At 40.6% G+C, this 24,265-nt stretch overlaps 1 protein-coding gene across 5 annotated transcripts in view; it reads right to left on the bottom strand.

Annotated features, from left to right (window-relative positions):
• ELOVL5 (ELOVL fatty acid elongase 5) overlaps window positions 1-24,265 on the bottom strand; it is a 39,375-nt gene that overhangs the window by 7,394 nt on the left and 7,716 nt on the right. For 3 of the 5 annotated variants that reach the window (XM_030267348.4, XM_030267346.4, XM_030267345.4), the window contains 3 exons: window positions 9,232-9,300; window positions 7,201-7,388; window positions 373-450 (listed from right to left, as the gene is read on the bottom strand). In XM_030267348.4, the coding sequence (XP_030123208.1) occupies window positions 373-450; window positions 7,201-7,388; window positions 9,232-9,289 (324 nt within the window). In that variant the 5' untranslated portion in view covers window positions 9,290-9,300. The remainder of the gene's footprint in view (window positions 1-372; window positions 451-7,200; window positions 7,389-9,231; window positions 9,301-24,265) is intronic. The other 2 variants (XM_041715046.2, XM_030267347.4) reach the window with 1 other exon arrangement.

Raw genomic sequence — 24,265 nt, forward strand, 5'->3', positions numbered from 1 at the left:
GTGCACCTGGGTTGTCCTGGGAGAAATAAGAAAATACTTAACCAGAGCTGGTGCTGCAGTGCTCTCTGTAAAGGAGCAGTCAGAACTGTGATCAGAAGAAATAATCACCAATCTCAGAAAGAGAAGGGTAGTCTCAACACAGAGTGGTTGGATACAGTGTGAAGACCAAGTCCTCATTTTTTGATCTGGGGACACTTGAAAATTTGCACATAAATACCAACCATGAATACATCATAGATTAACTATTATGTCTGACAGTGCATTGTCTACTGTACTGCAAAAAGATGAAAAAGATCAATAGTGTTCTGCTCTCCACTTACACTCAAGTGCACAATTTGAAACATTTCCAGCTCTAAGTCTCCATTACGGTACCTTCATATCAGCCTCTCCTCCACTGTGTGTATCCTGACAGAAGAAATTGTATCCTCCTTCCAACACTCCTGTCACCAGCTGAGCAAATAAAAAAAATAAAGCATTATTTGGGGAGAAGGCTGAATTCCACAGCACCTGCAAACCTCCACAATGGCTCTGCCCAGACATCTGGTGTCAAGAAAATCCTGGACACCTGAGAGTGGCATTAGGTTGAATTCAAGTTCCAAGCAGTGACTGAATCATAGTGAAGAGTGAATTAATAAATTCTCCCAATTGGGGTATACCAGAATAAAAATAGGAGAAAACATTTTATCCCCACTTATCCCACAGTGTGAGCATTTTCAGAGTGAAGTCTCCTTCTTTGCTGATGGTCTCATTGTTAGAGAAAGTAGATAACCAAAGTTCAGTAAATAAATTTTTCTTCAGATTACTTTTGGAAAGAACCGTATCTTTAAAAAAATTTATACTCAAGAGATGTGGCTACATTTTTTTCAACCACATGACAGGGCATATTTTCAGTTTTGCTCTCCTTAACAGTTAACAACACATGCTTCACTGCATTGCCATTCTTCAAGATCTTTTTGAGCAACTCACTCACCCCAAGCACATTACATCCTTCCCAATATAAGTGACTTCCTCTGCAGGATATGCCACTGCCTGCCTCACTTCCTGGCATAACAAGTAACACCTCAAACATAACGGAGTCACAATAAATATCAATGATCAACTACTGGTTATGAAAGATGACAGGGTGTCTGCTGTGGAGGGGCTGGCTCTGAACTCTAGAGAAACAAGATCCATGCTGGATGTTCTCACCCTTTCACAGACGGTAGGACAGGTTGAGAGTTGAATGGGAGAAGGAAGCATGAGCAAAGACATGAACAAGATACCCTTTAATATCTCAACAGAAGGGATCTTTGAACATTGTTTATAAAGATGTTCTTCCCCTTGGGAATAGCATGAGGAGAGGAGTAACAACTTGAGGCAACTCCCAAATGAAAAAAATTTGTTAGGTATCTCATAAAACATCTGAAAGGCAGAAGCAAGTTGTATGGTTTTGCCCTTATCTATCTACAGGATAAAAAATAGCTTTGCAAAGCCACAGTAGAAATTCCTTATACTAAAAGTAATTTTAAAAGATCACTTGATTAAAGGACTCCAATGACTGGTATGACAAAATGCTGTTCAGAACTGTGAACAGGAAGCCAATTTTAAAAGGTTCGATAAAGATTATCCCTTAAATGATATACCTTTCCCCAGTGTTATTTCCTTCATGCCTCATTTTCCTCCTATATTAGCTTTTAAAATACTCAAGTCAGCCTAGGTCATTATTTTTGACCTTCTGAGATAGTATTATTACTGCAATTTAGGGGAAAAAATGTACATCTAGTTTATCATAATATACAGATCTGAAAGTATCTCTTGTATTAGAGATAAATTGACAGCACTCTGCCACAGCAACGGCAGGGCAGCCGTGCACATCAGCAGCAGACCCAGGCACTTTCCCTACCCGAGCAACAAAGGGAAGGCAGCCAAGGAAGGATTGCTCTCCTGGCTGCAGGGCTCTGTAGAGGACACCAATCTAAAAGTGGCACCTTGCTAAAGGACCAGCTGTGCCCCAGAGCAAGCTTTGCACCAAGCCGCTTTCAGGCACTGAGGGAAAGTCCGCGTGCCTTGCAAGTGCCCGCCAGTCCCTCAGGCAGAACACCACATTGTGCTGTGATCATGTTAAGACCTTACAGATGTTTTCACAGCTCTCATAGTTTCTCTCATAGTTTTCACAGTTCTCATAGCTCAAGGAAGTGTTAGGAATAGAAGAATAATCACATTGTTTACATTGTAATTAATCCAAACAACATCCATCATTAATGCTGCACTCCATAAACTTCTTCCCAGTAAAGGCTGGCATAGTGAATCCACAGCACTTTTCCCGCAAGTGGTACAGGCTCACCACCTAGAGTGTAATGCAACCAAGGTTGCCTCCATGGATCCCACCTTTCTAAAGGACAATGGCATCAATGTGGCTATGAGCAGTGGCTTCACCTCAACCTGAATACTCCCTTGTTTACAAAAGAATATATTATTGTATGCTAGGAACTGTAATACTCTCACAGCCACACATGACATAAGCAAAGCAACATTTGTAGGAATTGTCAGCATCTTTTATCATATAAATAGTTAGTATGGTTATGAAAATAATTTCATTCCCCACTTTCCAGAAGGAACTGATTGCACATGTTGTAATAATCTTTTTCCCCATTTAGCCAGCTGCTCCTTTGCCTGACACCATTATTTCTTGTACCCACAATGCTTTCATCACATGCTGGAAGGCTTCAGAAAACAAAAGCAAGAGATAACTCTGAAACATGACCACAAATGGCTCCATTAGGCACAGGTGTATATTCCCAGGGAGCTGCTTCCCTGCCACCACAAAAGCTATAAGGAGGGGTCAGAAATTTCAGGAGTGCATTTAAGTCCTTGCGCACGTTTGCTGTGGTCTCCTCCCTGGATGGCCTGCGTTTCCAAGATCTCCTTACACCACTGCAGAGTAGGTCTGAAACTTGCCCAGAAACAGAGTGGTGACTCCTCTGTCAACACAGCCTTGAGACAACCTCTCCTTCCTTGCCTGTTCTCTCCAGAAGTCCTTCATCTTCAGGCTGGCAGGAGTCCAGGCCTGCTGATGGCATTGCTGAGGACAACCACAGGTAAACCTTCTCTTGAGAAATCAACATGTCAAGAAAAGGCCAATCATAACCATTTGCACTTGAGCAAATCACTTCACATGGTTTCTAAACAGCACAAAAAGACAGTTCATAAGCCAATTAAAATGGTACTCAAACTCAATGTTAAGCTCCTCAGCTCAGAGGAAAAACCTGCAGCTCAAGATTCCATTTGTGCTGAAACAACCCACACTTTCTTCCCCTGCAATGAACTTTTCTTTTTTCCTATTGCTTTCATTTTGTAATTCTATTGCTGAATTATTTAAAATGCTGCAGCACATGCTGTTTTACCACCTCTGCTACCGAAATAGGCCAGGACACTAATACCAGTCTGACTGGGTGGAGGTGTTACTGCGGAGGACTTTGTTTTTTCTTGTGATAACACTAAAGTCTGAGACTCACTCAGGAGAGGGGCAGATAAGGGACCTAGCACTGCATCACTCTGTCAAGGCGTGATGGGTTTACAAGGCTCAGAAGAGAGCTAGATTAGAATGAAGAGAAACAGAAGTTCATGTCTGATCAAAGCAAGCAAATGCCTGCACAGATACAGAACTTTATCTTTGCATGAATGCAGTTACCCCGGGGCAGAGATAAGAGCTTCAGGACAGTGAAGAAAGAAAGGGGAGAGGAATGAGCAGCCTAGCTGCCACCCATGGCTCCTGTGACACAGCACCTCTGCACAGAGTCCCCTGCTTCCTAAGACATTTCCTACAGCATATGCAACACCTCACTCATCAGGAAAATCTAAGACTTTTCTCAGGCAGATTCAGTATGGAATTAATTTTTCAGATGAAGAAAAAAGACAGTAAAGAGATCACTTAAGAAAGTGAGCCTTCATCATTAACCAGTTTTCTCTAATGGAAGTCCAGGTGGTCTAGATCACTTGGCCAGTTTTACTAACAAACTCTCCCAAAACAACACAGGTCTGTGTGCAGTGTAACTGGCTCTCTCCCCTCCTAGCTACCTTGCCCAGCTGAGACTCAAGCAGAAAACCATGGGCCCTTGCACAGGCACCTTGTGGTCCCAGCACAGAGCAGCAGCACAGGGGGAAGCAGCGCTGCCTCTGCTGTTCCAGCTGCTCCTGCAGCTCCTCCAGATACAGCCGTGCCAGCCAGCAGGTGATCAGCCCATATCCTATAACCCCACTGCCAGCCCCTGCTAGACACCTGCTCCACCATGCAGGAGGCCATTCCTTGATGACCCTGCCTGAGACATGAGAGTGTTATTTCTCCCTAAAGTCTAAGCACTGTAGTTTTTTACAGAATAAAGCATTGTTTGTCCCCGAAGAACATCCTGTCTTCCTGAATTATGTGACAAATTAGCCTGGAAAAACCTCTCCAGCTCCCCTAGATCTGCCTTGTCTGTTATATTGTCTGGGACAAGAGCAATCCACTTCTCTGCAAGTACCAAAACCCAGCCAAGTAATTAAATATCCTAATAAAAAAGGTATAGCAACACAGACAGAAAGTATTAGGAATTCCACATAACAGGTCTAACATTCCTAGTGATTTTAGACCAAAGTACACAACACCTGGAGTTACACAAATCCTATGATGCCAAATTTCCCCATGTTATTGCTTACAATCATTCAGATGTAAAGGTCAGAAAACCAAGTAGGTCACTCTTTTCATCCCAGTTGGGAGGATACCTCACTTTAACATCTTGTTTTGCTCACATAATATGCAAACTGAGCTGTGATGCTATGAATCATGACCTGAATCACCACAGCTGTAACTCCGGAAAAACTTCAAAGTAGGGTTTCAGGTGTATTGCACACAAGCTATTAAAGCAACTTCTTTCCAGACACGCTACTAAGCAAGTTCATAAATGGTGACTTTTTATGATTTTCCTCACAGTAGGATTGAAAAATTTTAATCCAACTGAAATGTAAAATGGTCTTTTGAGAACTCGTTACAACAAGGAGGAGAACAGGGAGCTACTCAAGTTCTCTAATGCTCCTCATTATTCTGTCTTAAAAGCAAATAAGTGGACTATAAAGTACTGATATATGGCTAACCCTTCAAACGAAAATTTCCAAAACTGATGCGATATGAGCAAGGGTATCACATGCTGTGCACCAACAGGGGTAACTGTGCAGCTACTTCAGATAGAGAACATACCTAGAGATGCAAGAACCCATTTTTCCACTATACCCTTTGGTTCTCTCCCTGCAAACATCAAGCAGTGTGGTGTTATGTCAGCATGGCTCTCTGCTTTGCAGCATTTTTATGGGATCAGTCCCTTGTTGTAGAGCATCACTTGCCCTCACATCCACCTTGTAAGTGCTGCCAACCACATTTTATTGCCACTATAATGCTATAATGTGTTTAATAATCTTCATAATGCTCTAGCTTTGTGTATGCCCATTTACAAGGAGAAGGTATATTTACAATACTAATGAACAGTTCCATATGGTTAATATTGGATTAAGAGCAACACTCATTTTCACATGAAGTATTTCATTATATAGGAAGGAGGGGTCTTAATATTCACTGTATTTTAGCTGTGTCATTTCTCCACAATATAAAAGCTATTTATCTGGTTACAAATATGAGGACTTCTTCAGCATATAATGAACAGTCCTCCCTTGGTAACCAGTTTATTGTTAGCAAGAAAAAGACATTTATAGGATCAACAGTTATGGTATTTTCTCTTGTTTAAATTTACCAGTAGGTTTTGTAACATAGCAGAATGTTACAGTAATTTAGAAACTATGAGTATTATCCAAGTATTCACACTTGGTACAACTGAAGAAAAGTCTGCACTTCTAAACTCCCAATAACATTTCTGGAGGTTAAAACAACAGATCACTATATAACTGTAAATAATACCTGCATCAAATAATGCGGATGGACATTGAAGTCAACATCAACACTACATTTAGACAAATTAAACTGATCAACACACATTTTTTTTCTGGATTATAACACCCTGACAAGGAGTTTAGAAATGTAAGCACATCAAGAACACAAGTAATTCCAAGTACCTACTGAATGCAAAACTGCACCCAACTGAACAATTAAGCATCAAATTTCTTAATAAACCAACCCAATAATTTTTGAGTAGACAATTCACTACACAAGAGAAATAACATTGAATTTAAATCACTCCATCTTTAAACACTCACCATATAGAACACTATAGAATTAACTACACACTTAAAGGAGAATCACAGCTTATATACACTTCTAACTAAGCTCATGCAAAAAAAAAAAAAAAAAAAAAAAGAGATTAGTAGATTTAGTCCTAGGTTGTATTTGGAAAGACTGTAGTGAAAGAATTGAAAAGAGGATGTTGAAAATGAAATATCTCCTTACAGAACGAAGAAACGCTTTGGTTAAATGTGTGCCAGAATATTCTGTACATCAACGCAAAAGAGTAATTTTCTGACCACATCATTATTTACCCTACCATAGTTCTTCATTTTCACTTGAACAAAAACAGACAGTTCTGACTGAGTAAAAGCAGCTAAAGAGCTCTCTGGGAAGTGGAAAACTTTACACTGCCTGAATCTTTGGAAGTCCACGGAACGTTCACTTCAGTCTGAAATCTTTTTGTATGTTTAGATTTTAAGCCTAAATAAATAGATTAATCACAATGGCATTGTTTCAGCAACATTTTTTTTTCCCAGAAAATCTAAGAGGATGCAAAAGAACTTATTGCAAGCTTACTGAAATAGATGCAAGGAGTGTGTGCATGATTAAAGAAGTAAATAAAACATCTTGCCCTCCAGAAAAAGCCACAGTTTTGCTACAAAGTACTTTGTACAGTCCACCAGCACAATCACATTGAGCAAGGAGATGTTACTGAAGGAGTAGCCAAGTTCATGCTGAAAGATCAGGACCTCACTTGAATCAACTGAGCAAAGCGCATCTGAAACATTGCTAACCAAGGTCAGCAAAGATGTTTAAGGCAAGGTTTGTTTCACACCATCCTTAGAGGTAACATTACAATTAGGGCTTTCTCCCCAGACAAGTGACATTGAAAATGGTTGCAGCACTCCTGCACATGCTCCCTGAATTCAAAGGCACTGCTCTACTTCCAACACGAGCCAATGTAATTAAAACAGACACTGCAAAATAAGCCTGAGCAACCCTCTTTCTCTTACCTCATAAAACATATACAGAGAAAGCAGCGTAAGTCCAAGGTTGTAGATGACTAGAATACCCCTGCATGAGAACGGCTGTTTATTCCGCATGTACTTTGGTCCTAGCCATACAATTAGTAAGTACAAAGCTGAGAAGATAAAGGTAGGTGTATAGTTCTCCAGAAGAAGCCATCCTTTTACTCTGGGGTCTGAAACAAACAAACAGAAACATACAAACACTTAGATTTTGTAAGGAGAGAAATCGACACAATTAAAATAGTTGTACCCAAAATGATTCCAGTGCTGGAATACCAAAGAAAGACAAAGGAAGTGCAACAAGCCCTTTTACTAACAGCCACATTGCTAATTACAAACAACAATATTTTGTTTACATATTTAAGGAAGCAGAAATAATTATTTTCCTAAGGCAAAAATATTTTCAAGTTATTACCACTATTATTTTTAAATACTCCTTACCATTCAGAACTGTCACCCACTTGAATACTATAGATAATTATAAATAAAAGCTTCAACAAATCTCTCCCCTTTATTTTCTCAAACCAGCCCTCCTTTCTCAAACCTATGAGTAAAGCAGATACCTCTGTAGTTATAGGTAGATGATCCTGAGAATTATTTTCCAGTCAATCCTAACACAATTAGAATTTATGTGCTATTAGGAAGAATTACATTTTGGAGTCCTTGTGTGAGCAATGGAACACAGAGCAGTCAATCCTGCCTGAGTAACCAGTCTGGTTGGCAATGCATCAGCTTCCGAGGTAAAGCACATAAACCATCCTCAATCAGAGAATTTGAAGGGACTACATGGAACATTAGTGTGATCCTTTTGAACCACAACTGTGTTGTCCATACCCAGAAACAGCACAGTACCTCAGTCCTCTCACTTAAGTCAGTCCAAAGTACTGAAATCAAGTTAACCAAACTATAAATGAACAATTCAAGTATTGCTGTCGTTCACAGTCTCAATTTTAAAGGAGTCATACATGGATCCTGAATGTATGAAAGGAGGCCTTAAAATTGTAGGTTGGAAAGTAGGTAGGCAAACAAGGGAATTGTTTAGATTTGCCACCTTTATGGTTCATGATTTTTCTCATACAGCAAATAGAGACCATATGCCAGCACAGGCAGTATGTTACATCAGAACATCCAGGCTAATGTAAACAGGATTAATATGAAGAGAGAGGCAACAAGGGCACCGAGATACTAATAAAAGCAAACAGAAAACACACTTAGAAGAATCATAGGTTTGTTCCATCTCCTGTGGACTTTCTCCTGAGAAGAAGGGGCACCATCACTGGATCTTGAGTGGGACAGAGAAAATGCATTACTGCAGCTGTCAGAGGAAGAAAGCACATGCCACTGGGCAGCACTGCTCTGCACGCTCTGTGCAGGATGCAGTCATTTAATCCCCCTGGTCAGAACAGGTGGAACTGGACCATCCTACCCAAGCCTGCAGCATGAGGCCCCTGCTTGTCCTGGTTCCACAGTCTCTAGCTTCCTCACACTGACCAGGACTGCAGTCCTCCACCTGCAGAGTTTTTCCCTGAGCAAAATCTACCAAAACTATTGCTTCTTCAAAAATAATGGTTTCAAAGAAGTAGTGTTTCCCAAAAACAATAGATATTTTTAGTGAAAAATTCCAGAGAAGATCTAGTTATGAAGGCAAGAGTATTTTTTATTTCATTAAATGCAAATTAAAGTGGCTTTTTTAAAATAAAAGCTATTACTAAATAAAAAAAAAAAAAAGCAGCAAAGATCTGACTGAGGTAAGTCACCCACTAAGACAAACAACATGACCTTAACTGATAGTAAGAAGAATGACCTCTTCAGGTCAAAAGATCAGGAGCATTGAATAGACTCTTATTTATTACACTGTCAGACATTTTGATGCTTTGCAGATCCCAAAGAAAGTAGTCACCTGTCAACGTCAAGTTAGAAGAAAAATGTTTCTTGTGTTCTAATAAGATCAGTTTGATTTATGTATTTATTATGTTATTTTTATTTATGCATTTATTAACTTTTGAGAAATCTTACCTCTGGGTCCAAGCCAAACATCAAAGTAACTATTGATTGTTTTATCCATAAGTTCCATTATATAATCTACTGAAATGGAAAGAAAAGGATAAAGTTAGTTTTTCTGCTCAGGAAAATAGTTTACTGGTCAGCATCTGAACACATTCTGTTAGGGTTAACAAAGAAAATTCTAGTATGCAAAAATTCCAGCAAAAATAATATATTTTTTCAGCATATATTAAGTACATAAAGCTTACTGTAGTCTCGGAGAGTCATTGGTGTATGAGCCACATTTCCCACTGAAGTACTTAATCACAGTTACAGATGCACAAAAGCTTAAAATAATGAATTCAGATTAACCTGAAGTTCCTTCTACTTCTGTAATTTGTACACGCAAACAAAAGCTGGCATCTTGAAAGATCCCTCAATAAGGAGGAGGACTGGACTTTGAGAAAGCCAGCAACATTGAAATTTTCATATATAGGCTATGAAGCTATTTTAGCAAAAAGTCTCAAATAGGGAAGAGGAGGGAAGAGGGAGGAAGGAGGAAAACGTAAACAGTGGCTCTGCTATCACCTGCAGATAGGTGACTGATTACAGCTCTGATTAACAGCCCATAAAACCAAGAGATCAAGAGTCACGGAGTGACAGAGAGGGCCACTGAGTCCAGGGAGAAAACACACCATCTCCATTTCCAGAAACTGCTTACTGGTTAGACATTACCAGATAAAATTCATCCATCAGTAGAGTGATTCAAATGTCATCTGTCAGGTACCCAGGTGGCCACTATTTATTGACAGCACCTGGTCTGTACACGGAGGCACTCACACTGCGGTACCTCACTAGGTTAAAGCAAAAAAGAAGCAGCAACTGTCCACAAGCAGGGACAACTGTGCACAAAGCTGTTTTCAAGAGAAGAGGAAGTAATTTTCTTCTTGATTAAGAAAAAACAAAACAAACAAAACAAACAAAAAAAACACCAAAACAAAACCCCCCAATTCTGCCAATTTCCTCTTTTCTATCCAGAACTGTACTGTACTTTCACTAATAAAATTTTATCCATTTCTAATAGAATGGTTTTCATTTTGTGGTGTTTCTCCTTTCCTAGTACTAATATTAAGAACAATTTTTAGCTATGAGAAAATAGCATATGCAACACAAGCTGTCAGTATACCCACAGCACTAACCAAAACAATTATGCAAGCTTATATGTACTTGCGAAGAAAAAAAAGTTCATTTTTCTTTTTTTTTTGTTCTACCTAAAGAAATATCTTCCTTCCACCTGTGAAAATCCCATCTCTATGGGATTTGTGATTTATGCAAGTTAAATTAATCATATATCCTCTGGCTTTAGTCAGCTGGGACTGAAACCTCAACTTCATCCAGGTCCCACAAGAAAAGCCAAGCAGGATCCAAATTATGCTTTCTCCCCAGTCCCAAGTGGGACTGGGCACCCGTGGTGGAAGGCCTGCAGGGGCTCAGACTTCCTATGGGACCAAGCAAATACAAGGGGCTAAGGTCATGCATTTCCACTCTGAGGTCTTCCCTTCCACTGCAGGGCCCCAGGCAGGAGGCCAACAGGCTCCCTGAGCACTTCTGCCTGCACCACCACCACTGTTCCCTGCGGGGCTCTCAGGGACACACAGAGACCTTCCCTTTCATGCCACAGTGCTTGGGACTACAGAAAGCCACAGAAACATCACTGGAATCTGGTCACCTGGCACAAACAAAATGGCTTGATTGAAATAACCTGGAGTGTTGAAAGTATTTTTGCAGCCCTAAATCATACTGGTTTTATTTTCTGACTTAAGAAGCCCAGCCCAAGAAAGCAAACACTTCAGAATAAAGTGCATTTTTGGGATTATGTCACCTCACCAGCTATGGTACCATGAGCACTTGTGTGAATGGCCACAGCACTGGCACACTGGTGTTCTAGGAATAAAAAAATATAACTTGTGTCACCAGAAGCAGGAACATCAGGAAGGCTGTGAGAAATGAGTATATAATTACAAGGAGAAAAAAAGATATTTAGAGAAAGCACTTTTTTTTGTCACACATCTTTTTTTTCATTTGTCAGCTATTAAATATTGCCACGAAACACACTCCCTGCTGGATGATTAATTTTGTTGTTTGAGATCCCCACTTGAACAATTTGTTGCTCTTCTGATCCAGTACTAATTGGTCTAGTTATGCAGCACTGCATCAGCCAATAATCTGCATCTGACTTCAACCTTGCTTCTCATATGCAAAGGCTTCAGATGGCAGAGGCTGGTACAAAACCAAAGGTTTGTTATACTAAATATACAAAAAAGCTCAAGCCAAAAGTGACTTGCTACATATATTGCTACATTTACTGGACACTAAAAATGCATATATGTAAATGAAACGAGTTAGAAACCAGAAACAAACTCTGCCTAGCTATAGTAAAGACAGCAATAAATGAAACTCCACATTGAAGTCCTCCATAAAACTGGAAGTAAAACTCATTCCCCAAGAAGAGGAGGCTCTCTGCAGAGGTCTCAGCTTTTCTGGGCTGGTACCCCAAAGCAGCTTTTTGTGCCAGCATTATCCGACAGCAGATTGTAAAACACATAGCAAAGGAAAAATTACTCCTGGTGTCAATTTCCAGAATTTGCAGAAAAAGAAATTGTTTCAAAAGGAACTCATTTGTGTAACAGAAAAACAGAAGGAAACAATCTGCTTTTGTTCCAGAGGGGGTCATGTGAAAATGCATCAAGTCTCCTGCCAACAGCCACACAACATTAAACACTGCTTCAACAGCAGCAACTACAAGGGTTCTTTTTAAATTAGAATAGTTTCCCAATTCAGAGAAACATCGACTCCCAGAAAAATTAAACCAGTGGCCATTTGAAACGCTGTGATTTGCCTATTTCCTAATACTGAAAGTAGGGTAAGCAAATTCTGCAGCTGACCGCATACATGAGCAGCTCAAGCAGCAATGCTCCTTTACCTACAAGTCATCCCACAACAAGGCACACTATTCACAGAATCATGGAATGGTTTAGTTTGGAAGAGACCTTTGAAGCTTATCTAGCCCAACTACCCCACCATCTTCCACTCATGGTGCTGAGAGCATCATCCAGTCTTGAAAGTTTTTTGTGCATGGGGCATCTACCACTTCTATGACCAACCTGTTCCAGTGTTTCAATGCCCTCACTGAAAAAAATTTCTTCCTTACATCTAGTCTAAATCTGCTTTCTTTTAACTCAAACCCATTGCCCCTTGTCCTAACACTACAGTCCCTATTAAAAAGTTTGTACCCATTTTCCTTGTAGGCCCCTTTTAGGTACTGGAAGGGCACATAAGATCTCCCTGGAGCCTTCTCTTTACCAAGCTGAACAGCTCCAAATTGCTCAGCCTGTCTCCATAGGGAGAGATGCTCCAGCTCTCTAAGCTCCTCTGGATCTACTTTAATATGTCCATGTCTTTCCTGTGCTGAGGACCCCAGTGCTGGATGCAGCACTCCAGGTGGGGTCTCACCAAAGCAGAGGGGCAGAATCCCCTCCCTCATCCTACTGGCCACGCTGCTTTTGATGCAGCCCAGGACACAACTGGCCTTCTGGGTTGCAAGCACATGTTGCCAGCTCTCCTCTACCAGTATCCCCAAGAGCTTCTCAGCAGGGCTGCTCTCAATCCCGTCATCCCCCAAACCATACTGATGGTTGCGGACTTCCCCAGCCCAGTTACAGGACCTCGCGCTTGGCCTTACTGAACCTCATGTGTCTCCCAAGACTTCTTGAGCCTGTCCAGGTCCCTTTAGATGGCACCCCAGGCATGTCAACCACATCACTCAGCTTGGCTGTTGCCAAACTTTCTGAGGGTGCACTCGATCCCACTGTCCATGTTACTGATGGAGACACTAAACAGTACTGGTCCCTCTACAGAGCCCTGAGGGACACCACTTTGTCCATCGGGACACTGAGTTGCTGACCAGTACCCTCTGGATGTGGTCATCCAACCAATTCCTTTTCCAATGAACAATTCACCCATCAAATCTGTATGTCTCCAATTTAGAGAGAAGGATGTTGTGGGGTCACTGTGTCAAAGGCCTTGTAGAAAAAGACTGACTACATCCATAGCCTTATTCAGTACCTACAGTCAAGGAAAAAAGACCCTATTAGGCCACACAATGCTTTGTAAAACATGTACCTCTATATACACCAGTTATGTTTTTCCTAACCTGCCTTTCTACAATGGAAAAAAAAAAAAAAATCATCCTCTCTGCCACTAAATTTTACCAGTGTAGCAAGGCACTTAACCAGGGCAAATTGGATCAGAGTCTGGAAGCAGTCCAGCTTACAATCTGGAATACATTTCATTTCTTCAAGTCCAAATATCTAATCCAGAAAAAAACCCTATCTGATCCTTTAAACAAACAAAGTTACTGGATTTTAATTCTGCAACACAAACATAACAAAGGGTAAACTTGCACCTTGCCCCAACAAGATTATGCAACATCATCAGAATACTACATTTTCAATAATCCTCTGGATTTTGACAGACAGGGTTTTTTTATCTTCTGGCATCCTGGGTTCATTTCTGGCACTATGAGCTGAGACAACCACCACTCTCCAGCAGCCACCCAAATATTTGGGCAGAAGATGTGAAGCTCTGCCCTACTGCTCAGTCCAGGCATTGATAGCCCTGGTGCTTCTTGGTGTTAACAATCAAAAATACAGTTTAAAGTCTACACAAAAACATGCTTTTTTTTTTTTTTTTTTGGTAGAATACGTTTTTAAAAATTATTTACAGAAAGTGTTTCATACAGGCTACCAGCATTGACAGCCTGCTCTTCTAATGCATGTAAACTACTCTGAGGAAATGGCTACTACATACTGGAGGATTTCAACCAGCTTCAGCCCTTCAAAGGAAATTCTGTCCTATGCTTTCCACAAAAATGTATTCTAGATTGTTTATGCTATGAAGTAATTTAAGAATTCTTCATCACATTTTGATGGTGTTTCTTGAGTTTCTTCTTGGAGTAACTTTCCAGGTGTAAAGATGATGCACAAAAATATAAAGGTTTGATTTCTGTCCCATGGCACCCTTTTTAAGCAAATCAAACCGTTTAAAGCTGAAAGCACTGTGAGCCTGCTCCCTTTCAGAAGGATCCTCCAGCTCTCACCCGACTGCTCAAGAACTCCCTGAAACAGATCCCAGTTTTCACAGCTAAGTGCCTGAACTTGAGTTCTAATAAAATCCCCAAAATAGGCATCTAAATAATTGTTCTGGCTTCTGAGAGAAATGTGCTGTCAGGCCTGGCTGCTCAGCCTTTTTGGAAAACAGCCACTTTCTCTGTTCTTAAATTAGGACTTCGAAGCCTAAATTTAGGCTTTTGCTTTTGGAAATCTTGATTTGTGTTTTCTCTTTAAAGTAATGTTTCCCAGTCCCTGCCACTGCAGAGGTGACTCTTCTTTTTCCTCCAAAAGTACAAACTATCCCTCCTCCAAAAACCCAAAGATCACACTGCTGTTTGCTTTTGTAGATGCACTGGATTGAAAATGTTCAACTGCTTGAGAACTGGAACATAGCACTGATAATCAAAGCTGTCAACTGTTTTCTGTCCATTTGCCAAAGCTGCCCAGTTTCTCCTTTCAATTCCCCAAGCCTTAACAGCCTCTTGAATAAGTTCCCTTTGCCTTTCAACTTCCTGCCAACTCCAGATTACCCTTTTCTTCCTTTTCTGAACACCCTCATAGGGCCCAACCATGCTTAATGCTAGCAATAGAAAGGACTTCAGAATAAACTATAGTCCATATTGATCTGAAAGTGTAGGTATATGTATTTTATGGGAAACCAGGTGAAACATGAGTGCTGCAGATTTTGCACTTTAGTTTTGTTAAAATACAAGAAGATTATTTTTAAACTTTATTTTGACTCTCTATCTTTAGCAATGTGATTCAGATTTTTGCCCCCTGGTATTAGCAGCAAACCCTCCAGCCTGCTGTTGACACATCCAGACCCACAGTGCTGAGCTTTAACACTCACCAGCAGCACCACTATAAGGACATTTAGAAACAAATAATTAATATAAAATTCAGAGAAGTGTAACAAATGTGGGACAAAGGAGAGAAGTCAGTTTCAAACAGTTTAACCTCAGTGGGTTAATGTGGGTTTAATCCTGAGGGATTTCAAACCATTTGAGAATGCATAGTTTAAAGAACGACTTTGGGCAGGGGTGTATATAGGGGGTAATATATGGGAGAAGTAATGTCATGAAATTACATATATATACATTACATATATTTTTGTAATTTCTTGACATTACTTCTTCTGTCATTTCATTCTCTCAAATCCTTCAGTAATGGTTAGCTTATTACATAAAGAGAGATGTGGTAAGAAAGTAGTTTACAGAACAGAAATAAATACAATAAAGGATACTGCAAAACAGAATACTAATTGCACTAAGTACACAATACCTCATGAAATCAGAATCTAATGATCTTCAGATAGGTAAGTTAAGAGAAATGATAGGTTCCTGCAATTTTATTTACACCTTCAGCAGATCTCAAATAGCTCAAATTAGGATTTGACTGTCCTAGGATTACAACACTCACGCAAAATTCATTCCCTTGCACTCAACAGCTCTTGATATGGCAAGGGATGACTTCAGACAGAGGGAAAACACCAAGGGTTACGGCCAAGCAGGAAGAGCAAGTTAGAAGCAAGCACCCAAACATACTCATGGAAGTATTAATAATCAGAGGAAAATGGTTTATGACTGCCTCGACATTCCAGAAGGATGTATCCAGCATCCATCTAGAAACAAGGACATTTCATGCTGCAGAGCCCCCCTGAGCAGCAGCAGCTCTGGCATCACTCAGCACTATGGTTTTCCCAAGAGCATGCGTTTTCCTGGAATGAAGTGCTCAAAGGAGTATATCCTGTGCCTGAACACCGTGCCTGTACACCAGCACTGCGATAGTGGAAACCTCCTCACCGCTGCCAGCTTCCAGCCCAGTACTGCGAGAGCAATACAGTTGAGACTGAAGGAGTATTTACAGAAATAAACTGTGGAGGAAGAAAAGGCAAAGCATGCAGATTTATTTAAACTGCTGTAATTGTAATACACAGCAATGACACTGCAGAGAACTGCCTAGGGTTTCAGAACTGCTTCCTTTTTTTTCTTTTTTTTTTTATTTGAAATAGAAGAAATTATCTGTAACAAACTAGGTTAGATGAAATAGGGGGAATATGTACATGGCACAAGCAACAATTGAATTTTTGTAAGGAAAACCGAAGTACAGTGTTTGCTAGACAGCTTTGCTCCAAAGCCCCCCTCCCAAAGCACTATGGGCAGTGTTTATTAACAGCTACTTTTTGAATCTGAAGTTCCATCTTTTTACAAAAGCTCTGCTGGTATTGTAATTGGGAAAACAATGGAACTTGGGGGCCCTGGTCAATGACAAGTTGAACATGAACCAGCAGTGCCCTGGCATCCAGGAGAGCCAGCCCTGTCCTGGGGGGCATCAGGCCCAGCATAGCCAGTGGGCAAGGGAGGGGATTGTCCCACTCTGCTCTGCACTGGGGTGGCCTCACCTTGAGCGCTGGGGGCAGTTATGGGTGCCACTCTATAAAAAAGGTATTTCACCTATTAGAGAGTGTCCAAAGGAGGGCAACAAAGATGGAGAAGGGCCTGGAGGGGAAGCTGTCTGAGAAGCAGCTGAGGTCACCTGGTCTGTTTGGCCTGGAGGAAACTGAGAGGAGACCTCACTGCAGTTACAGCTTCATGTGAAGGGAGGAGGAGGGGCAGGCAGATCAGAAGCTGATCTCTTCTCTGTGGTGATCAGTGACAGGACCCGAGGGAATGGCCTGAAATTGTGCCAAGGGAGGTGTAGGTTGGATATTAGAAAAAGGTTCTTCACCCAGAGGGTTGTTGAGCACTGGAACAGCTCCCCAGGGCATTGGTCACAGCAACAGCCTGACAGAGTTTGAGAAGTGTTTGGACAATGCTTTCGGGCACATGGTGTGACTCTTGGGGATGGTGCTGTGCAGGGTCCAGGAGTTGGACTTGATGATCCTTGTGGATCCATTTCACTTCAGTTTATTCTAAGACAACATGTTAGCTGCAGCTCACAAATGAAAATTAGCCTCAGGAGGCCTGGGAAGCTAAAGAGAGTTGAGAAGATGAAGAGAAAAAAGCTAAGTCCAGAGAGCCATAAGGATTTTACCTTTCATTTCTGGTCTCCTATCTTTTATTCAAAAGCCACCTGCAAGAAAGTCTGAAAATTTTTTCTCTCCTTTAATAATGAGATTCCTGTAATCTCTGTCTACTTCACTCAAACCAACTTTATACTTCCACAGGAGAAAGATAAAGTTACAGTCCCCAAAGCCTATTTTAATGAGCCTTTTTGGTCTAAAGGTTGTATTTTCAAACAACAGAACCAATGACACTAGAATAAGTAGAACCAAGGATGGAAAAGCCCAGCCTTGAATGACCATTACATTCAAGAGCACTGTGTACTCAAGACAGTATGCTTCAACTTACCTTTTCTTGAAATGCCCATGCCTCATAATGGCATAATAAAATTTAAAAAGAAGTAGGAAAAAAATAGTGACAAGTGGGACTTTCCCTCCACATATCTCTCATTTCCTCCAACACCCACAGCCGCACCACCAAATCTGAACACCAAGTACATTTGTCATCCACCTGCCCACTCCTCTTGCCAAAATCCTCCACCGAGCTGTGAACCCAGGGGACATCTCAAGAATAAAATGCAATGCATGGAGATATATAATTTTTGGTTACCTCCTTTGCATTTAGTAGCTTGACACATGAAAGTTTGCCATCTAATTTATAAAAGTACTTAAAATTCTGCTGCACATGTGAAACACTGTACAAAGCAAAAAATGGCTGTGTGCAGTTGTCCTGTAAACAAGGCTTAGCCATAAAAAGGTTATCTCAGGTTCACATGCTGACTAGATACAGCAATCCAATAAAAAGTGGAGGAATGAGAAGACCATGAAAGCTGAGCATGACAGTCACAAAGGTAATGCTACACCATGCAAATCTGACTTGTACAGGGATAAGAGTGCACATAAAACCTGAATTAAGATGCCCTGCTAAGATGTGAAACTACAACCCTTGTGTTCAGGTGTGTAACTTGACACCTTTCGGAGGACCACTTGTGTTTTGGAAACCAGATCACACTGAAAAAGCACACAAACAAGTCACCCTTAGGCAAGCTACAGTATGTTAAATACTTATTTGTGTGCTTGTACTTGGGAGTGCTGTGGGAGAAGTGAAATTCTCTGGTGAGCCCTAGCACACAAAACTACATGCAATACACTGAAGCAGTTACATTCCTCAATACAAGTGAATTCCTGTACTTTAACCTAAAATAAGAAAGGATTCATACCGGCACTATAAATGCAGCCCATTTATTTATACAGTCAGCCATGCAATGAGATGTCAATCTTAAAACTTTTTTATGTTCTGGCTGTACACCTCTGAGACCTTATGTGGCTGCAGCTGTACCAATACTTGGTGCCTTAATTTTAAGATGCTTAACATCATGCCAGACTATGTATGATGGTATGTACCATCATACATAAGTAAACAGTACTAACAGAGGTCAGGCAAGTATGAATGACAGCTGGCTTTTTTAAATAGAAGAAGGTACAAAAAAAGCCTCCTTTTCCCACCATTCTGAGAAGTAAAAGAAGAAAAAAAAATTACCTTAGGTACAAATGTTATGCCATGGCATTGTACTGCTCAGGACAGAACCTAACCATTATGTGCCCTGTTAAACTCCCTGCCTTTAAAACAGAGAAAAAAAAAAAAAAGGCTCATTATTCAGAAAATCAACTACTTTAAGATCTAACTGCCTTTCTAAAGGATAAAGGTAATAACACTATAGAACGCAAGTTTTTGACCTTGTTTCCTGCCCAGGATGCAGAAGGAGTACTGAAAGTGAAGATGATGTGTCCCAGCATAGGGACAGAAAACAAAGAGACGGGAGATTTCTTACAGATGCATTTTTCAGATCATTCCCCCACACCTTTCCCTCTTGTACAACACTTCGCACATTTGTAAATTGCTGTTGTTGCCAAAACCGTGCTGATGGCATTTCTGTTACAGAAGCTCAAGACTGAAAAGCCTGGTGAGTCCTGACGAGATGGAACATCCTTGCCTGCACCAGACCTATATCAAACCAACTTCTGCTGAGAAGTTTTGGGGTACCAAATCATTGCTGTAACAAAGGCCCGTGAAAGAGGACTGACTCCTGGAGCAGTTAGAAAATAAAGCATTGGTACCTGCACATTTCCTTTGTTTGATTTTGGCAGCACTTTCTCAAATGTTACTTCATCAAAAGACCCTGCTCCAGGAGGCAAGTACTGCGGTTTCTTATATTTTATCATTTGTTTTAAGGGTAGAAAGACCAGCCAAGCAATTAAAAGGAAATTCTGTAATGGTACAGCTGCGTGTGATCTTATCACTTGCTCTTTCTATGAACTTTAAATAGACTACTGGAAGAAAAAAAACCTCCCCATATCTGGCAACTTCCAAGATGTTTTCTGCAAGCTCATAACATAAAGACTTCAGTTACCTCAGTTACCTGCAGAAGTCAGGCAGTGAATTCCAGGAAAATAAGTACCTTTCCTCCAAAGTCTAGCCACTCTTTTATTTCAATAAGAGGTATCAAATTCTTGGTGCAGTGAGAGCCCTGCTGCCGTTAAAATCTGCACCAAGGAAGAACACAGCTAAACTGAGCCCCCAGCTCCAGCACCAAGATGCAGAAGGTTTGCTTCCTACTTTCAAAAGCACTTGAGCAACAGCAAGGTCAGCACTGTAAGGTGATGTAATATACCTGCTTTAAATACAGGGACAAAGCAATATCCAGCAGGCAACAGATTTCCTTCCCAACCCTGCAGCTATCCCATTCTCTGCAGGGCAGCAGTCCCCTGGAAAAGGGGGCACCAGACACGCCTCCTCTGCCTCACTGTCTGTGCAAAGCCTCTTAAAACATCTTCAGCAACTTACTCTCCTAAAGATAAGCACCTCCATCCATCCACTTGTGATGCCAGCTCAGGCCTATATCTGATCCTTGCTCCAGCTTCTCCATTCAGCCTGGTCCACTCTATAACCATAACCACATAACCACCTATATTGCCATACCGAGGGCACATGCAGTAACAAGGAACAGCCAAGAATAGATCTGACACTGCTGCAAGACTGCTTTCATTCCTTCCCTAATCTCCACCATGCCTTGGTGGAAGGAACCTGAAAATACTGACGTAGCCCCAAAAAAACAACCAAGCAAGAAGATCAGCTTTCAGCCAGGTCCATCCCACTGCTGCTTTACTGCAGGAGAAGCAGCAGCACGATGTGGACATGTGGGTGACTAAGAGGTCTTACATGGTTGAAGATGAGCAAAGCCATCACACTGCAACCCACAAGAAATCACAGCAAAAAGAAAGACAGATGAAACAGACAGACAAAATGGAAAATATAGAATGTCTAAAGAAGAACTCTAAAATGCTGTTAAGAGAAGGCTAAAATAAAATGCACTGCATGATCATCATTTTACATATAAGAATGGTTCAAGTGAAAAGTACAAAATTTTCAGAAGAAAGCAAGCATAAAGTAACAAAAGGTCATACAGGATATGTCAGGCAGAGCTAGCTTAAGAGATTTCTTAATTATAATTGTAGCAGCATGAATTGACAGATTATTGCAATATAAAAAGCAAATAACAAAAAACCCAACCTTGATATGTTCAAACTATGAAAGAGACAGACTTTAGGATGTGTTAGCCTGTTTCTGTCTTGAAAACTGCAGGACTAAGGATGGTCTCAAGGCAGGTTAGGTAGGGGAAGGGGGAAAAAGTAACCAAGACACCAAAGGCATGAAGAACCAACAAAACGTTTCTTTCAAGAAAAGGTAACTTGAATGTTTTATTCAATCTAAACATATCTAAAATATTCCAACAGAAATGGTGCTTATGAAAATAAATACACAGAAAAAGATTGAAATAAAAAGCTAAGCAGACAGTGAATATGACCAAAACCTCTTGCTACATCCTGGTCTGAGGGGCCTGAGGACAGAGGGGAAGAATCTCCTTTATTTCTCAGCCTTATATGTTATACTGTAAGAAACATGTTATGCTGTAAGAAACAACAATAACCTTACTAGTAATTTGAGAGACATCTTGAATACAGTGGCCCAAGACTAAATTTCAGTGGGAAGCTTGACTTTCTGATAATACCAAGTATTTTTTACTTGATGCCCAATGCTTATTACTAAATTTGTTAGATGAGAAAAACACATTGCTGTGCAATTTGTGATTTACACATAGGAAACAATGCTGACTGCAGCAAAGTGAAAACCTAACTTACAGTGTATTTTATAAGTGTTCATGTTCTGCCGGGAGTCAAAGGACAGAATCAAGTGGTGTTTCATCAGCATCACTTGTAAAGCAACTCATAACTCTGGGCAAAAGATGTGCTCTTCAGCCTCTATATTAAGACTCCGCACATTAATTGTAAAAATTTCAACATATAAAAAGTTGCTCAGCAGGTAAACCCTATGCATTCTGAGTGTACCTATTTCATACATGTTTTGTACAGACTGTGTATGATACAGAATAATACTTCAAGCAATTAAATTGCTTACTCATGTTAGCAGCTCCCTCAAAGTCTTCCCCTCTGGAATCTCACCACAAGCACATCTCTATTTTTACTGTATGCTAAAAGCAAAACATGTTTTTGTGCAAAAAACCCTTTCATTAAGCAATTTTTCAAGTATCAAAACACCTATAGCTGCAGGTTATTTTTCCACCATATTTTTATCTCTATGTAATATAAGCCATCCACACAGATGTCTCATCTCTAAACCAAACAGTAGCAAAGGGACCCTTCAATTAAACAGACCTGTTATTCTCAACCAGGGAGTTAAATGCTCAAGCTCATATCCCCACGCTGGAACTGGTATGTGGCAGAGGAATAAGGGTAGGGAAAAAACCTTTGTTAATATTCTACTCTCATGCTAATGACTGACAGCTTAGGTGGCAATTTGGTAAAAATCTTAGAAGAGCAATGGTGCTTTATAAAGTGAGAATGTGCCAGAACCACCAATGGCTGATTAGAACTTCTTCACTGGTTCAGTGCAAAAACAGCCTTGCTCCTCCATTCTGCAAAACAACCCTTCAAGGTGTTGGGTGAGTAAGAGTTTAAAAAGCAAAGACTGAGAAATAGATACAGACAGACATACTAAAGTGCAAAAAGGTGCAGGAACAAAAAATTAAGTAAGGAGAGGGGTGGAAAACCACATCCCTTCTCTGCCAGGCTTCTTCACACATGCAGTTGGCCACTCAGCCACTGCAGGTTCAAAGATGGTCACCTTCTTCCAAAGCCATGCATCTCTCCTTTGAAGGCAACACAACAGTAAAGGATGTAAACAAAATACTCCAAGAGGATTGTTTTTCATACATGGTATAGTTAAAATCTGGCAACATTACTGTGCTCTCACAGAGAAACATCTCTGTTTCTCATCCTTCAGGATGCAAAACTGTACTTTAACAGCTTCCTAAATGTATATTTTAAGACACAAAGTTAATCCTACAGAGGCTTAGAAAACTGCACTGTACTATATGCAACCTATACCTGAGCTGATGCATCATTTGGGCCTGACGTGTTTTGTGAAACCAAGAAGCATTCAGTCTGCACAACTGGAAATTCATCATAGCTCTGCAATTGTTCAGCTAGAGTTTAGATCTGAGTCTCTGATCTAAACAAGTCCAGCACTGAATTTAGAAAGTATGAACCAATTAAGACAGACTTTAAAAAAAAAGAAGCATTTGAAAACATTAGCAGTCCCTTCCTGCACCATAATGCAACCACTTAGCAGTGGTGATAGAACAAGAAATCAATACGAAGAACTACCAAAGGATATTATTTTTATTCTGCAAGGCATGACCAGACTTGCAGCCTGCTTTTGTGTGCTTCAAAGGGAGATGATGACAGTTTTGAAAGGGCTAAAAAAAGAATAAAAAAGTTAGAGGTTCTGGGAACCTGTATAGTAAAAGTGGAGAATTGGGTATGGTCTCTAGAAAAAATAACCTTGGAATCAAAAAGAGGACAGAGTGCCATGGTTTGACCCTACCTGGTAAATAAGACCCCACAGTTGCTCGCTGACCCCTCTGCAGACCTGATGGAATAGGGGAGAGAAGCAGAAAAGGGTAAAGCCTGTGTGTTAGGAACAGTTTAATAAATGAACTAAAATAAACAATTACAGTAACAACAACAATAATAATAATGAAAAAGGAGATAGGGAGGAAGAAAAACCCAAGAAAGACAAGTGATGCACATTACAGCTGCTCCCTACTCACTGACCAATGCCCAGCCCTTCCCTGAACAGTAATTGGAGCTCCCCTCAGTTTACACTCTGACCATGACATTCTGAAGTATAGAAAATGCCTTTGGCCAGTTTGGGTCAGCTGTCCTAATTGTGCTTCCTCCCAGTTTCTTATGCACCTGCTCACTGACAGAGCATGGAACAATGATAAGTCCTTGATTTAGAGTACACCCTCCTCAGCAACAATTGAAACATCAGTGTGTTATCAGCATTATTCTCATACTGAACCCAAAACACAGCCCCAGCTACTAAGAAGAAAATTATTCCAGATGAAACTAGGACACAGAGCTCTCACTATTTAAACTCACATGACAAGTGGTCTGACACTGTCAATTCTAAAAATGACTTAAAGCCATGCACAATTTTTACCTATGAGAAAGTAGAGGCAGCAGCACAATTGATGCATTAGCAGGGCAGTGATCTACACTGAAACACAGTAGCCTTTCTATGATTACCTGTATTACTATTAGTTTACTCCTCATTTTTAACGGAACAAACAAATGCAGTAATCCTTATTGACTTGCTCGGTGCCATCTCTCTCAGTCTCTGTGTAAGGATCTGCCACCTTATATTGCTGGTGTTCCCTCATACTTTTGGTCTCTTCTAGTCCTTACACTGTGTTTTAAGCTCTTGTAGATGGTGCTGAAGACACTCACATGAAACTTCCCAGCCCATGGC

The sequence above is a fragment of the Taeniopygia guttata genome, chromosome 3 (assembly GCF_048771995.1).
Source record: "Taeniopygia guttata chromosome 3, bTaeGut7.mat, whole genome shotgun sequence".
NCBI classification, from domain to species: domain Eukaryota; kingdom Metazoa; phylum Chordata; class Aves; order Passeriformes; family Estrildidae; genus Taeniopygia; species Taeniopygia guttata.